The 15,642-nt window shown below is 39.8% G+C and overlaps 1 protein-coding gene across 2 annotated transcripts in view; it reads left to right on the top strand.

Annotated features, from left to right (window-relative positions):
* BASS2 (Sodium Bile acid symporter family) overlaps nucleotides 1-9,039 on the top strand; it is a 280,194-nt gene extending 271,155 nt beyond the window's left edge. The window contains exons 12-13 of one of the 2 annotated variants that reach the window (XM_089446349.1): nucleotides 8,667-8,756; nucleotides 8,888-9,039. In XM_089446349.1, the coding sequence (XP_089302475.1) occupies nucleotides 8,667-8,756; nucleotides 8,888-8,965 (168 nt within the window). In that variant the 3' untranslated portion in view covers nucleotides 8,966-9,039. Of the gene's footprint in view, nucleotides 1-6,062; nucleotides 8,757-8,887 lie in introns of those variants that run through there. The other variant, XM_089446350.1, reaches the window with a different exon arrangement.
* Nucleotides 9,040-15,642: the final 6,603 nt, after the last annotated feature.

The raw sequence follows: 15,642 nt of genomic DNA, 5'->3' as shown, positions 1-15,642 counted from the left end.
ACCTCCAGGGCATCATTTTAGGCCTGACCCAAGGTGGGGGCAAGGGGGTAGGGAGGCTAGCCTTATGTGGACCCAAGTGGGAGAAAAAGTGAATGGGGGTATAGTGAGTGGAAAGGGAGTGATATGTGCAGATAAAGGAGCGGAACCATGCACCCAAAATCGGGGTTTCCCAAGTAGTACCACTCTAGAACCAAATGGTCAATAAAGGAGATCCCACAGGACTAAGATCCAAGGGTAAAAACCAAAAGAGATCAAGGGGACAGGAGCACAAACTAAGTCCACTCTTTCCGCAAAATCCCCCCATCAATCCATACCTAGAAGTATCCATGATAAGTAAACCTAGTACTCAATTACTAAATGACAAGACATATCTTTAGATTCGAGAGGCCCACCTTCAAACATACAATCAATACAAGTGGGTGAGGGACCACATGGTTGGCTCAGGTGGTAGATAAATGGCACGAGCTAGTAGGAGGCATCAAGGGGTTGTTGGCTGCCAGTTGAGGCTCATCATGGAGAAAAATTTACCCTGGGGATATCAACCACAAAGTGGTGGGTAATGTTAGTTTTTGGTAGCATCGGATGTGCTCTAGCCATGAAATCTGGTGGAGAGGCTAAGGCACATGAATTCTAAAGAATCCAGAAACTGATTGGTGAAATTCCACCCAGATTGTATTTTATTAAAATAATTAATATTTTTAATGGGGTTCCTAAGTCTAAACTTAGGAAAATTAAAATATTAATGGGTATTAATCAAAATATGGGTGAGAGAGGTGTGCAACGATGCGAGATGCAGGGAGTTATTGCACCAGCGGAGAGATCAGTAGAGGGAGCACTTGTTAGCGACAGAGGGAGCTTCAGCATCGGGAGTGTTTCTAGCCTGATAGGGATGTCAGAAGTTGTGTGATCAGTTACTTAATTCTCAGTAATTGAGTTGCAGTGCAGTAGCACGATGAAGCATGATGAGAGGGAATGTAGTGCAAATGCAGTGCTGGGAGGATGGACCAGTAGCAGCACGGATGCAAAGGGAGTTGTCATACGGATGCAACAATGGCAGTGGTAGGGCCATGGGCAGCAGTACAGGATGCAGCAGTGTAAAGGATGTTGGGCGGGGAGGCCTAGCATCAGTACAGGGACCGATGCCGGATAATCAGGGTGATCCTTAGTGTGGAGTATTACTAGAGCACAGTCCTCGCTAAGAGGGAGTGTTGATTTGGGGTAGCATCGGATGTGCTCTAACCATGAAAATTGGTGGAAAGGCTAAAGCACATGAGATCTCCAAGACCCATAAATGGTTTGGATAGATTGTACCCGGTTTGGGAGATATTAAAATAATTAATATTCTTAATGGAGTTCCTAAGTCTAAACTTAGGAAAAATAAAATATTAATGGGTATTAATATAAAACTGGGTTAGAAGGTTCCAAAAGTCATGGATCAAGCCAAATCTAATCTTAGGTGTTGATTAGAGATTTAATCTTGGTCATTGAAGGACCAACGAGAAAATTATAAGAGGAGGCTTGAGGGTCAGTTGGAGAACACACCAGAGTGATCAGTCATTCATTTTGCTAGAGCGGGGTTGCTAAACAAAGTTGAATTAGTGATCAGCAGCGAGGGGCAGTGAGTACGAGGCAGAGAGGCAGGAACAATACTAGGAGACTAGCGCAGAAGCAAAGAGAGCGAGAGCAGCAGCCAGTGCAGGCTACGCAGAGCCCAACAGAGGAAGCATAGAGCCCTGAGGGATTGTGTCATCCACGTAAAGGGAGTGACACAGAGGGTCCCAGAGGTTGCGCAATGCCTCAGAGGATTGATGTAGAGGGTCTTGGGGCTGAAGCAGGTCAGCATGAGGCTGATGCAGTGGCCACAAGGGCCAGCCCTGAGCCTCAGTTCTGCCGGAGAGGGTTTCGTGGGACAGGTTTTTTGAATACCTGTTTCCAGATATAGAGGTATTACTACCATGTATTTTTCTCTATTGGGTGAGCCGATTAGGCACCCAGTTGTACTCAAATAGACTGCATAATGATATAACCATCTGAATAGCTGCATCGGTTTTCCTGCATTGGGTTTTTCCGGGGACATTTGTCCAAAAATAACAGTGTCACGTGTGTGCTTGTTTTCTTTTATTTGATGATCTGTAGAAGTTGAGATTGTACTTGTGTTTAGGTTCAGTATTTACATGGTTAAATAACTTGCTAAGTAATTAAACAAGTAGGTGAAATAAACCAGATAGTACAAGAAGAATTTCTAATGGGTTAAACTTAGAAATTTCAACACAGAAGTAATTTGTTTCAGTATTCAGAAGAATAACTTGATAATGTATATTAAAATCAAGTAGGTGTATTAGATTCAAATTTGCTACAGTAGGGGTTCCTTGAAGGATTAGGAATTTTCACATGGTATCAGAGTATTGATTTTGAAACAAGAAGAGAAGATCCAGTGTTGAGCAAAGAGGCCAAAAGCTACACTTTGCAACTATTCGAATCCTTTTGAAGGGATTGTGCAGTCCTTGTCGGGAAGCAGGGATTCCGAGGAAATCTCTCTTTGAGAGAGTCGATAGAGAGGTACCATCTCCAGTTCTTGAATTTGCAGAGGCAGAAGGAGTGATGCAGAGCCTCAGCGCAGTGCTTGAAGGGCGCAGTTTCTGTCGAGGCAAAAATCCGCTAGAAAAGAGCAAAGACACAGAAGGGGAATTTTCTCCTCAAAGATTTTTTTGCCAAAAAGTTTGAATTTCTCACTTGTTGGGCAGTTGAGTAGTGACTAGAGGAGTCAATTCGAAAGTTGGGTGAGATGGGATCGCATGGGCTTAGAGATCAGGACAGTTTGGAAGGAGCTTCCAACTATGTCATATGGAAGACCAAAATCTTAGTTGTTCTGGGGGAGTATGATCTCGAAGCCTATGTCAAAAGTGTTGTAGTTGTTCCTGCTGACAATGATCAAAGAAAGAAGTACAAGGTCGGGCAGGGGGAGGTGAAGAGGCTCATTCTCGATGGAGTTCGAGATCATGTGGTCTCACACTTGCAAGGCAAGGATACAGCCCGAGAGATATGGAAAGCCTTGTCTTCACTGTATGAAGGCTCTTCCAAACAGTGGAAGATGTACCTAGAACTGAAGTTGCAGCGGACATTGATGCAAAAGGGAACTGAAGTTGTAGTGGACATTGATGTAGAAGGGAGAAGGAATTAACTCCTATCTTCAACGCCTTCAGGACACCAAAGACTAGCTTGCTGCAGTGGGGTCCACTCCTCAATCTACCGCGATGGTAAGGATAGCCCTGAATGGAGTCTCGGATGAATGGCAAGTCTTTGTCCAAAGTATATTGGGCAGGGAAAGACTACCTTCATGGGAGGAGATGTGGGCAGCCCTTCAACAGGAGGAATTAAGGAGGGACCTAGTTAAGGTCAACCTCAATGGCAGCAGTGGGAGTGGCACAAAGACCAAGGAGGAGGAGGAGAACGCAGCTCTAGCATCAAAGGGACAGCAAAAGCAGAAGCGGAAGAATGACATTTCGAAGGTGAAATGTTTTAGATGTAGCGAGATGGGCCACTTTTCATCCCAATGTCCTTTGAAGCAAAAGGATAAGGATGAGAAACATGATCCTAAGGCTACTCCAGCAAAGATTGACGAAGATGAGTTTGCCATGAGTGCCCACACATCTCTAGGAGGGAAATGGGGTGATGTAAAGTTGTAGTGGGGAGGACTACATGTGGGCAGGATTCTTGACGAGTCAACCTCTTGGATCAATTCCTTCCTACAAGAGCTCGAGATTCAGCAGTAGCGAGATGGACTTAGTGTCAGATGATGCAGTGGATTGTTTGGAGGACAATACAGTAGTTGAAGACCAGAGACTAATTAGTGTAGAGCAAGGTTGGCAGCAGTGCAGTTGGCATAGTGCGGAAGTCAGCAGCAGCACAAAAGATTCAGAGGGTCAGAGACTAGAGCAATCAAATTCCAACATTCATGGTATTATGTTGAACACAGTTAAGTTCAGTTAATTTTGGATGTTTTTGAATTGCTTCTCTCAGCAGCTGAGTTGCGGTATGAATGTTGTGTTAGCAGTGGCAGTGTTAGCAGCATAGCAGATGCAGCATTTGAGAGGGAGTTGTAGTACAAATGCAGCAGTGGTAGTGGCAGTGTCATGGGCAGTAGTACAGTTGCAGCAACAGCACAGTGTTGGTGGCAGCAACAGTGCGAAAAGGAGGTGCTTCAAAGACAGAGTAGCATGCAGTTGGACATTGTTGCTAGAGCACTTTCCTCGCTAAGAGGGAGTGTTAGTTTTTGGTAGCATCGGATGTGCTCTAGCCATGAAAATTGGTGGAGAGGCCAAGGCACATGAGTTCTAAAGAACCCAGAAACTGTTTGGTGAAATTCCACCTGAATTGTATTTTATTAAAATAATTAATATTTTTAATGGGGTTCCTAAGTCTAAACTTAGGAAAAGTAAAATATTAATGGGTATTAATCAAAATATGGGTGAGAATGATCTAGAAAGAGGATCAAGTCATGTTTTAGTCTTAGTTGTTAGTTAGAGACTTAATCTTGGTCACTGAAGTCTCAACAACAAAAGTATAAGGAGGCTTGGGGTTCATTTAGAAACACACAGTGAGATTGAGGAAATCGATTTTCTAAGGTGAGAAGTTCTCAGGAGGAAAATAAATTGGGGAGATGTTGCAGCAGAGGGGTAGTGAAAATTTGGGAGAAAGAATTTCTAGAGAATACAAGGCAGAGAGAGGAAAGTAAGACATCCAGAGGAGGGTTGACGCTAGCCTACGCAGTGCTGACATAGAGGCAGCGCAGTCAGTGAGGGGAAGTCGAGTTTCTGCTGAGGGAATTCGAAGTTCAGTTGCCAGAAGCCAAGGTGTGACACTGGAGGGAAGAAAGTCGATTTCTCATCCAACAAAGGATCCAGAGCAGAGAGGCAATGTAATACCTAGGAGGGGTGACGTAGAAGCTGCCCAGAGTGACGCAGTTTGATGCAGAGGCCATTAGAAGGTGACGCAGAGCCTCTAGAGCTAAAGGATCAGCACTGATTCTCTAGTGACAGGGTGAGATTATTTCACTAGTCTTGTGTCAAGTATTTTCTCTGTAAAGGATTGCTAGTTGAGCATCCTAGAATTGCATTCAGAATTTTCTCCGGCATATTAATAAACCCTCAGAGCTGCTGCACCGGTTTTCATGCATTGGGTTTTTCCGCAGACTATTTTGTCCAGAAAGAACAATGTCTTATGTATCTTGTTCTTTGCTCAGTTTCTTGTTTCATGTAATCAAATTTAAGTAGTGTAGGTTGCGGAAGTAATTTGCTTCAGTATTCAGAAGAATAACTTGATACTGTATATTAAAATCAAGTAGGTGAAGTAGATTCAGATTTGCTGTAGTAGGGGTTCCTTAAAGGATTACTAATTTTCACAAGTAACAGAGGTATCATTGGTGGTATTATTTTTCTATCATTAGGTGATCTCTTTTCAATTATCTTTATTGTGCTTCAATTTCTTATGCATTTGGATTGTATTAACTTCTACTGTCATTCATTGTGGAGTGATATGTGCAAGCTATCTTGCATATATCTTTGATTTATAGTATTCTAGGAGTGAGAAATGCTAATTGATTTTTGAAGGAATATCTAGTTCCTTTCACCCATTGTATTGCTCTATTTTCCTTTATGTGTGCTAATATTTGTTCTAAGCATGTAAAAAAAAAAATCTTGGAATTTTGTGAAGTATCATTTTGGGTGTGGGAGAAGTCTCTCATAAATCAACTCACTCCCAGACTCAACATACAAAAGACTCATCGATCTTAACTTCAAGGTCTTCATCCAAAGAGAAGCAAAGAAAGGGGAGTTCTTTTTTCCATATTCTACTTGAATCACTTATAATTCAAATTCCATATATCATTTGATCTAAATCTAGAACTTTTCAATGATTATATGAGCTAATTAGAACATTTTTCTATACTAGACAAGCATGGAGTTCCACTCCCATGACTTTGGTTTAGTTCTTGTATACTAGTTGTGTATTATTGTTTGTTCTTTTGCATGTTCTCTCCACTAATTTTCTAATTTGTTTTGCAGCCTTTTGAGCAGCAATTCAAGTTCACTTTGGCATCAAGTTGGAGGAGAGATTCTTTCAAACTACTAATTCATTTTTGCAAGACCCATTTGCATTTATTGGACAACATTGTAGCAAGGCCATGAGCCCTTTTGAGGTCCAACCTTGGCTTAGGCCAAGTTCATTAAAAGGCTACCTCTTTCTCTCTCTAGGTCATGGGCCTTGGGAGAGACTTTACCTCTCTTCATGTTATTTCCTCTTCATTTCAAGTTTGAAATTTGTATGTAATTTTCAGATTTCAAAAAGGATTTCTTAGGGCTCATTTGTAGTGAGTTTTGATCAAGGAAGGTCTATAGTTGAAGTATCTTATTGTAAAGACTTCCTTAAGTTTCTTTTGAGGCCTAGAGAGGCTCTCATTCTTTTGTAACACATCTAATAAAAAATCCATTTTCTTGTGGGAGCTTGGAAATTTACCCATGGCATTCCTCCTCCTCATTTAATGGGAGGAATTTTCTTGGGTGGATTGACTTGCATTTCTATCTTCTAGCTTTCTGATTTAGTTTATTTACATGCACTTTTGATTCATTAATATAATTCACATAGCATCCACATCTAGTTTCATTTCAACTTGCTTTGTATTTCTTAAGTATTTGTATGTTGCAACCTATTACATTTCATGCACATCCTTTGAGCAAGCAAATACTTTACGTTTTATGTGGCAAGCTTAATTCATTCATTTAGCAATTTGTTCTTTGGAGTACATTGCCTCATTTTGTGATGTCAACCTACACTTATTTGTTACTTTGATTATGAATCATACATTTTGAAGCAATATGCAATCTAGCAATCACTTAATTTACTTGCAAGCAAGAGATTTCCATTGCAAAATTTTATTTGGAACTTGTGAGTAACATTGGGCTTTTTCCATTTTGAAATAATTGAAACATTGGTACAATCTTATTTTGAGAAATTACTTTACTTACTTTGAGGCATTTGTATCAATATTGTCCTTTGGAACTACAAGCACTAATAACATCCAAACATTTCATTTAGGCATTTTAGTTTAGATCTTGCACATTTAAAATTTACCTCCAAGCATAAGTTTGGTTGTATAGACATAATAGGACCAAGATCTCCCCTAAAAGTTCTTCCATTTGGTATGGAATAAGGTAAAGTGTGTGACCCTGCAGTTATGAAGGTGACTTTGTCCCCTTGTAGGAACGAAGACACACATGATTTATAAGGATTAAGAGAAGGGTATCATTAACGAAGACAAGGGCTTCCTCAGCCCATTCTTCCTTCCAAGTCACCCCAAATTTTACCCCTTTGTAAGAGGTTGAAGGGAGAATCTCTCACCTAAAATAAGCATATAGATTAAAATTAACCAAGATAATTGCATCTCACCTTAGCTAAGTTGCATATCATTCTAACTCATTTATTTTAAAGCATTTTCCAATTTACTTGCAAGTTTATTTATCTCATGTACTTGTCATGGTGAATAGTCTCACTATCTATTGAATTTATCATATTTTGTTGTTGAGTATCTCATTTAGCAAGTACAACACCTTCTTTTTTTGCAAATAATACTTTGGTCCATTGAATTTCATTTGCAAGTCACTGTCCCTTAAATTGCTATGTTTATGCTTATGATCATGAATGATATTATGTTTACCTGAGCATCTCTTTTCAAATGCAATTTATATCTTGCAAGTGATAACTTCCATCTAACATTGTTCTATTTTGCATGTATTATTTGAGATTTCACTTTGAATCTCTTTGAGCAAGTATTTATTTCATTTAAGAAATTATTGTACAAAGCAATGGTTTACATGTTTATCTCTTGAATGTTATGTTAATTATCCTTGAAAATATCTTTAATTTGCTCAATATATTTACAAGCTTGTTCATAATTTTGAAATAGTTCTTTTGACCTTGGTCTCCTAGAAAACTCACATCACTTCATCTAACTTTCATTAGAACCATCCCCCTTAGCTTTAACTAGGAGAGAGCTTTAACAGAGAGAGTTGGGGATAGGTCACAGTCCCATCTCTTTGTTTTCCACCAAGTCACACCTTGTGGAGTTGAAGATTTTTCCCACACTAACCAGGTGTGTAAACGAGGGGGCATCAACAGGACTAAACAATTAATATTTATACTAAGGATTGCATAGAATTTCCCCATTGCTATAGACCCTTCTCCAAATAATATTTTCATAATGGTTGTAACTTCTAAGGGGACTTACGGTTATTGACGAGGAAGGGTGACACTGATGACTTGGGACAGGTGTTTTCCACTTGATACTTTCTTTATGGTGTTGGCACAGCGCTGTATACTTGTATGCTTTATTATTCTCTTAGATTGGAGATGCCTTGTGCTCTCTCTTGGAATAGTCTATGTGATGTATTTGAGAAGTTGATTGACCCTTTCTGGTCTTCTGTGGACAATAGCTGGTTGTCTATTTTCATTTCTTTTTGCAGAGGCATGATCTTAGAAAATAGGGTTTCTTTTACCTTTGAACATAGAGTTTACTTTGCATTAGTTTGTTACTCTAATTGTAACTTTAAAAATATTTGTTACTTCATATTTTCCTGCAAAACTATGTCAATCACCAATCCACTGTCCTGCAGAGCTCAGCGCTTGGATTCTTGCTAGCACAGAAACACTTCACAAATCCACTGGTTGCTGTTCCTTCAGCTTTCAGCGTTGTCTTCATGGCGGTAGGGCTCAAGCTCTAATCATTTCCATGTGCTTTTCCTGTGTGGAATGTTTATGTTGGCTATAGGTTTCTTTGTCACAACACTTAACTGTTTTTTTCCATATATATAAAGCATACTACATTTGTTTGCAGCTGGGAGGAAGCGCGCTGGCTGTTTACTGGAGGAATATGCCAATTCCCTTTGACGATAAGGATGATTTCAAGGAGTAATTGCAGTTGCTTGTTAATATTTTTGGCATACAAATAATTGAAGAGAAACTACTTGTCTAGTAGCCATCTTGCTACAGATGTAGGTCTGGAGGAATGGACCATATTAGAGGATCTTCTTGGTTTTCTTTTCTCTTCTGTCTTAGCTCACAAACAGGTGTTTCAAGTGAAAACTGAAAGTTGATAAATAACACTGGACAGTTGCAATAAAGTCCATTAGCTGTCGGTGTTTATTCTTTTAGTAGCTTATTCAAAGCATGTATAATGTGGATCATCAATGAATATTAGTTGGGTCATTAGAGGATTTCAGCGTTTTAATGGACTGCTCATGTTGTGAGCACATATGTGTTTTAAATATGTTTCTTAATCTAACGGCCTCTATGAGGAGAATCTTTTAGATATGAAATCGCTTTAACATCAGAGCATAATTTAACACGGAGTAATTTTGTGGCTATACATGTTCAGAACTTTTAACTTTCCCTCTCTTTTTGTATGAAACCCTAGCAAAGTTCTTTAAGAAATGTATTCAGTTAGTAAATTCGTCATACTGAATGACATTATGGTCATTGATACATGTGTAATATTGGTATTTGTTTGGTTAATAACTTAATATAATTCAGTCATTTCCTTGTAATGTCATCTCCAATCACATAATCAACAATCTACAGAAATTGAAATCTCTGGTGCTATTTACCTTCAAAATATTTCCATATCTATCTAGCACAGTCATCTCACTACAGTCAATTCAAGGGTCAAGAATCCAGGGCTCCTAGAACTTTCCATTCACCATGAAATGTTGGAACAGCTTTGTTGTTAGGAGTGATATCTGTAATCATGGCATATTGGTGGCTGGAAAGAGTGATTGTTGTTTGATGTATCATTTCTTACAAGGATGGAAGACTCAACTCATGGACATACAAAGGTGCTTACATTGATACTACTGTCAAGAACCCACCTTAATTTGTCGAGAATGGCTGGATGTGATAAAATGTTCATCAATCTCATTATCTTCTAATCTTGTTGAAGCTTATCTCTCTCCTCAGTAGACAAGCTCCCAAAAGCTTAATTGTAAGACTACAATGTTGTGTATTATTGAATAAGTGCAGAAGTTCCTGCTTTGCTTACTGTTTGTCTTTTTTTGCAGCAATTCTAGCAGATGCGAAACATTTTAAAATTTCATTTAAACTTTTGCTAGAAATTGAGATGGCCACACTGACAATTAGGTGCTTATTTTGTCAAGGAGGCTTTCTTTGCTAAGCTTGTGTCGATATGTCTTCTGCCTAATGTGTTTGGAACTAGTGATCAAACTTTGTAACATGGCCTTTCACATGATCCATGGATAGATTAGTGGCGACTTTCTCCTGCATGTCTGCAGATCCAGTTTTAAGTGAGTTGACTCAACTCACTGTGTATAGTATGTTGCCTCAAGGCTGGTAATCTTGTGGATTTTCAAGTTCTATTTCAAATTCATTATCTTGATGAGTACAAACCTCAATTTCAGGATTGAGAAACAAAGGCATAGCGATTGATCAAAATGGCCTTTGACCAATGAAAAGGGATGACCCTTGTGGATTAGTACGAGTACTCTACCTAGAGCCATAACACTCAAAAATATGGAGAATATTGGACAAAATGGAGGAGAGTTTCCCCTTAACCACAAGAAGGGTAGATAATGAAGTTGATGTTGATTTTGGCCAATAAGGGTTGAATGTTAGGCCCTAAAAGATTGGTGACTAATAAAGAATGTATTTTTTGGATTCTAAGTCTCTTTTTTTGTACTTGGGTGATAGGGGGTTGATTCCGACCACTATAACTATAATCTCTAGGTGCACTGCACACCTCCCAAGCATGGCACAAGGGCTGAGCGAGGTTTGAACCAGCAATGTTGCAAGGAGTGTTTTAACAATACACTCTATCACCAACTCATCTACACCTATGGGGTCAAGTGCAAATGATGACCTCATTTTCATTTGCTATAAGTGATTTACTTTTTTCCTTGGATCACTCAAAACAAAAGTGAGCTATAAAAAATTATTTGACTCAACCCCTTGTGATGAGATAGATAAGGTAATTATATTAATCTCTGACAAATAACTACAAAAGTAGGTTAATGGGACTAAAGAGTACAGCTAGTATGAATACAATGTTGGAGTGCAATCGCAACTCCTAGAAATCTCGAAAATAATATAAAGAAAGAAGCCTACATAAGTATAATATCATAACATATGTATAAAATCATGACAAAGGTGTGGTGTTTAAAAACACTAAATGAGTTTGGACAAGTCAAGAAACTATCAAGAGAGACCACATGATGTTAATATCACATGAGTTTGATGGCCAAGGGTGAGGGGGTTCAACAAGGCATTGGCTCTCTATTGAAGTCTTTTAGAACAATCAAGGGGTACGACTGTGTTATTTGGCAGGGGGGTTGGGAACATATGAGTGAGGGATACTCCTAGCATCCGAGGTTGAAAGAAGGAAACTTTGAATGGATCTCTAGTTGCTCCTTTAGGTTTGGGAGGTAGTGTGATAGGTGGGAGGTGCTCTACCCTGAGTCCATCTAGAATTGATCTTTCTAATGCTTTTGTTAATTTTTCTTAGGGTTATGTTGTTATTTGCTTTGATAATTGCATTTCTTCATTAACACATTAAGTTCACCACATAACATCACAACATGATTCATATTTACATAATTATTCAATAGCATATGCAACTATTTAGAAAGAACAATATCGTCATCATCAATGCAGTGGAACATAAAGGAACAATAGAAAAAAAGCATTCACACATAGAGACACCAGGATTGGTCGAAGACTAGGGCAAAACCCACTATGGGGAAACCCTTTCAAATTCTTCTTCTTATTAGATTGTCATTAAATGATTCAACAAAAGAGAGTACAATGATCCATATCTTCATTCATACAACTATTCATCAAAAGCAACTACAACATCCATGAAATGAACCCAACAATGCTTATACTCAAAATCTTGATTTTGAAGCCTGTAATGAATTATCATTTTCTGTGGTCAACTATCGAAGACTGTGATCACTGAGAAAATCTTCGGACAATTGAAATTCCATCATTTGGGTCTCGTCGCACGAAGGAGTCATGTGTGCAACTGGGAAGCTTCTAGCCTACAAGCGAGTGATTACAATCTACAATTGAGATTCTAAAACCTTAGATGTCGGTTGCACAGAGGACTAGTTGTGTGTGCGACTGGGATGCTTCAGTCTCACGAATGAGCCTGGTAGCAAGCGACTGCATATGAGATCTCTTTTTCATGTGCTTGCAACTGATGCCTAAAACAGAAATGTGAGCTTTGGACCCTGCAATTTCATCTTCGAGCGAACTTGTTCCTCCGCGAATGAGCCTTAGACCTGTGTGAGCCAAAATCCAAGATAGAAGAGTGTCTCATGATGATGTCCAAATGAGGTTGAGGTCACTTGTATTTATAGCCTTCCAAGGGTGTCCAATTTGCTTTAGGGCTGACCTTATCAAATATGCACATGTGGGCTTTTCTTCATAAGTACACTTTCCCTTATCCGATTTGAGTGATCTTTAGGTCGATTTTTTTCCTCTTGAAAAGAGGAGTTAAATGTAATCATTATCTCCATCAAATGAGTTGTCCAAAGTGGAATTTGACCACAATTGCATATTTTAACACCCTCTCAACTAGGGAGAATTCCACCTGCATCATGTTACATGTATCCTGTCATAAAATCATATCCAATCACAAGTATCTCATCATCACGTATTGTCACTGTTCATCTTGATTCATCTCTTGCGTATTTATGCTTATCTCTTGATTGTCCCTACTCATATGCCAAACATTCTCAAATCTAAAAGAAGAATTTGACATTGGAGGGGAGCTCAATCTACCACCCTTTATCCATTGGGGAGCCACTGCTACCACCCGGAATCTCTACCAGCGAGGAGCCCAATGCTACCACCCGGGAAATATCAGCAAGGAGCCAAATCTACGACCTGCATCATCATCAAAGAGCATATCATCATGGAGCACATCTCAACCTAGAACCACATCAGGGAGAATATCTCAACCTAGAATCTCATGGGGGAGCTAAACATCTACGACCCCATATCGAGCAATAGGTGATATAGGGGAGCTACTAAACCCATCTTATTGCCTACCGATCTTCCCAACAATGACCCTCAATAGTCACGTGGTAGAACACCTGCATCATAATCTGAGCTTGGACGAGATGCCTAACTTACCAAGAGGTAAGGATCACACACCTCCAAGCCTCCTCAATGCGTTGGTCAGGTGGGGAGGGACAATCCCAACAAGCCTTACTTGTGGGTATGATGCCAACTGAAGTATACTCTGCAACGACCAAAGGTGGGGGAGATACTTAACTTGTCAAAATAGACAAGGATCACACACATCCCACGGGTGACAGATAGGGGTGATACCCTATTGTCTAGAGTTCCCTCAACCCCAAGAGCCCTCTATCTCAATTCCTCACCCTGGGAGCTCAAAAGGGGGGAAGAGTTGGCTCAGTTTCCTCGATCAATGATGCTCTTGTAGATCAGCAACATATCATCATACTCATATATGGTAATCATCATGTCTTAATCACAGTTGTCTCTTGTTCATACAGGGCATCAAATCAAATATCATATTAGAACAAAAAATATACATATCATAAAAAGGATACCATAGTCATCCTCCCTCTCGAGAAGGTGCCAATCACAAGCCTATGCTTGTTTCATACTGTTGGACACAGATTGTCATTGATGTCAATATGGCAATATTCTTCTGCTCTCCCCCTTTGACATCAATGGCAAAGGAATGCATACGAACTCCCCCTGTCAAATTGCTCCCCCTGTCCTGCTACATATTTATGAATGAACTTGAGTGATGATAAAGAGATAACCCCCATCTTTTGACGCAGATGTTCGAATGCTTCTCGACGAAGAGGTTTTGTGAAAATATCAGCTATCTAGTCCTTAGTACTGATATATTCCAGGACGATGTTTTGTTCAGCTACTTGCTCACAGAGGAAATGATACTTGATTGGTATGTGTTTGGTCCTCGAGTGCATCACTAGATTTTTACTAAGACTAATAGCAATTGTGTTGTCATAATAGACGGTAATCGGTTGATTTGTACATATGTCGACATCTTTTACACATAAGTATGCTAAATCATATATATATGCATGCTTTTACACTATCGGGAAGCGGAAAAGGCTGAAAGACTGCATATAGGAAAATACACTATCGGAGGCGGAAAGTGGACTTGAAACTTAATACACGGGAGCAATGAGTCATATCGCGTCCGGCACCTAATGTCGCATCGCTATAATGAAGTGGTATGCGTTAACGTTCAGCCCTAAACCCTTGCGACTTGCGATTGTCTATGTATATCGCATCGGCACTTCGAGAGCGGAGTTACTATGTGTCAAGTGGTCCATTGCGATTGCCGATAGTGATTTGCAACGTCGCATCGGACCTCCGCCAAGGGCTACTCCCGACTGCGATACATATCCACGCGGACCCGCCCGCACATTGCAATATGACTTAATCTGTCATTGCATCCGTCACACATCGCATATATTATGAAGCCTCACCACACTAAAGCGTCGATTGCGATAAAACTATGGAGGAGCGGATCCGATACAGTTTAGGTGCGGGTGTAAAATTTCCTGAAGTCCGTCCTTTAGTCTTTTTGATTGTTTTCTCATATTCTTTGTGTAATGAAATATTTGGCTTGTGCGAGGTGTTTTAGGCTGAAAGGCTTATGATAGTTGTTCCGATGGTTTAGGAGGTTGAACGTCAATTAAATGGGGTGATTCATGGTGATAGTGATTGCGATTGGGACACAACATCTCTGTTAAACTGAAAAAACCCTATGTATGTCCATAATGATTGAAAAATGAGCGTTGTTACGGTGTAACGCGATAAATGATTTCTCTGTGTTTTCCTTGGACCTCTCTTATGAAGTTACGTGTCCATGGAGTATCGGTGAACTCGAACAGCGTAGAGGAAGGCATAGCGACTATGGAGGGAAGCCGAAAGATCAAGTGAGGCAGAGGAATCTACAGTGATGGAGGAGGAAGCCAAAGAGGCAGTGGAAGGTGGAAACGATTAGTCAGAGGTGTATGAAACACATAAATACAGAAAAACAAGGGGAAGTACGGTTGTTGAATGCATAATTTGTAAGAGAGAGCCGAAGAACAGGTAAGAGGCAGGAGAGACCAGAGAAGAAGGAGAACTGGAGAAAGGTAGAAGCTCAACAGTGTTGGGTGCAGAAAACTGCAACAAAATAGTTGATACCAGGTTTGAGTTGGAGCCTAAGAGGTTGGAGCCTTTGAACTAAACAGGATTGAAATCCTTGGGAGTTGGTGCTCCTAAGTGCAGAACTATTGAAAGAGAGTTGGTGCTCTAGAGGTTGGAGCCTCACTAAAGTCCAAGTTGGAGCTTGGCAACAAATTGCAAGCAGTTATCTATATATATATATATATATATATATATATATATTGTATTAGTTTCATTGCACTATTTCTTGTGTTAATAAAAGCATTAATTCCAGCGATTATTTCTGTGTTTCATATATATATGTGTGTGTGTGTGTGTGTGCTTTTGGTAACAACAAGAACAACAAGAAAAGAAATATTGATTCACCCCCCCTGGTATTTCCAATAATTGGTACCAGAG

The sequence above is a fragment of the Pinus tabuliformis genome, chromosome X, assembly GCF_031772625.1.
Source record: "Pinus tabuliformis cultivar Carrire ecotype Pingquan chromosome X, CPIR1, whole genome shotgun sequence".
Taxonomy (NCBI): domain Eukaryota; kingdom Viridiplantae; phylum Streptophyta; class Pinopsida; order Pinales; family Pinaceae; genus Pinus; species Pinus tabuliformis.
Note: the sequence above shows the minus strand (reverse complement) of the source record. Positions and strands in the feature narration are given on the sequence as shown.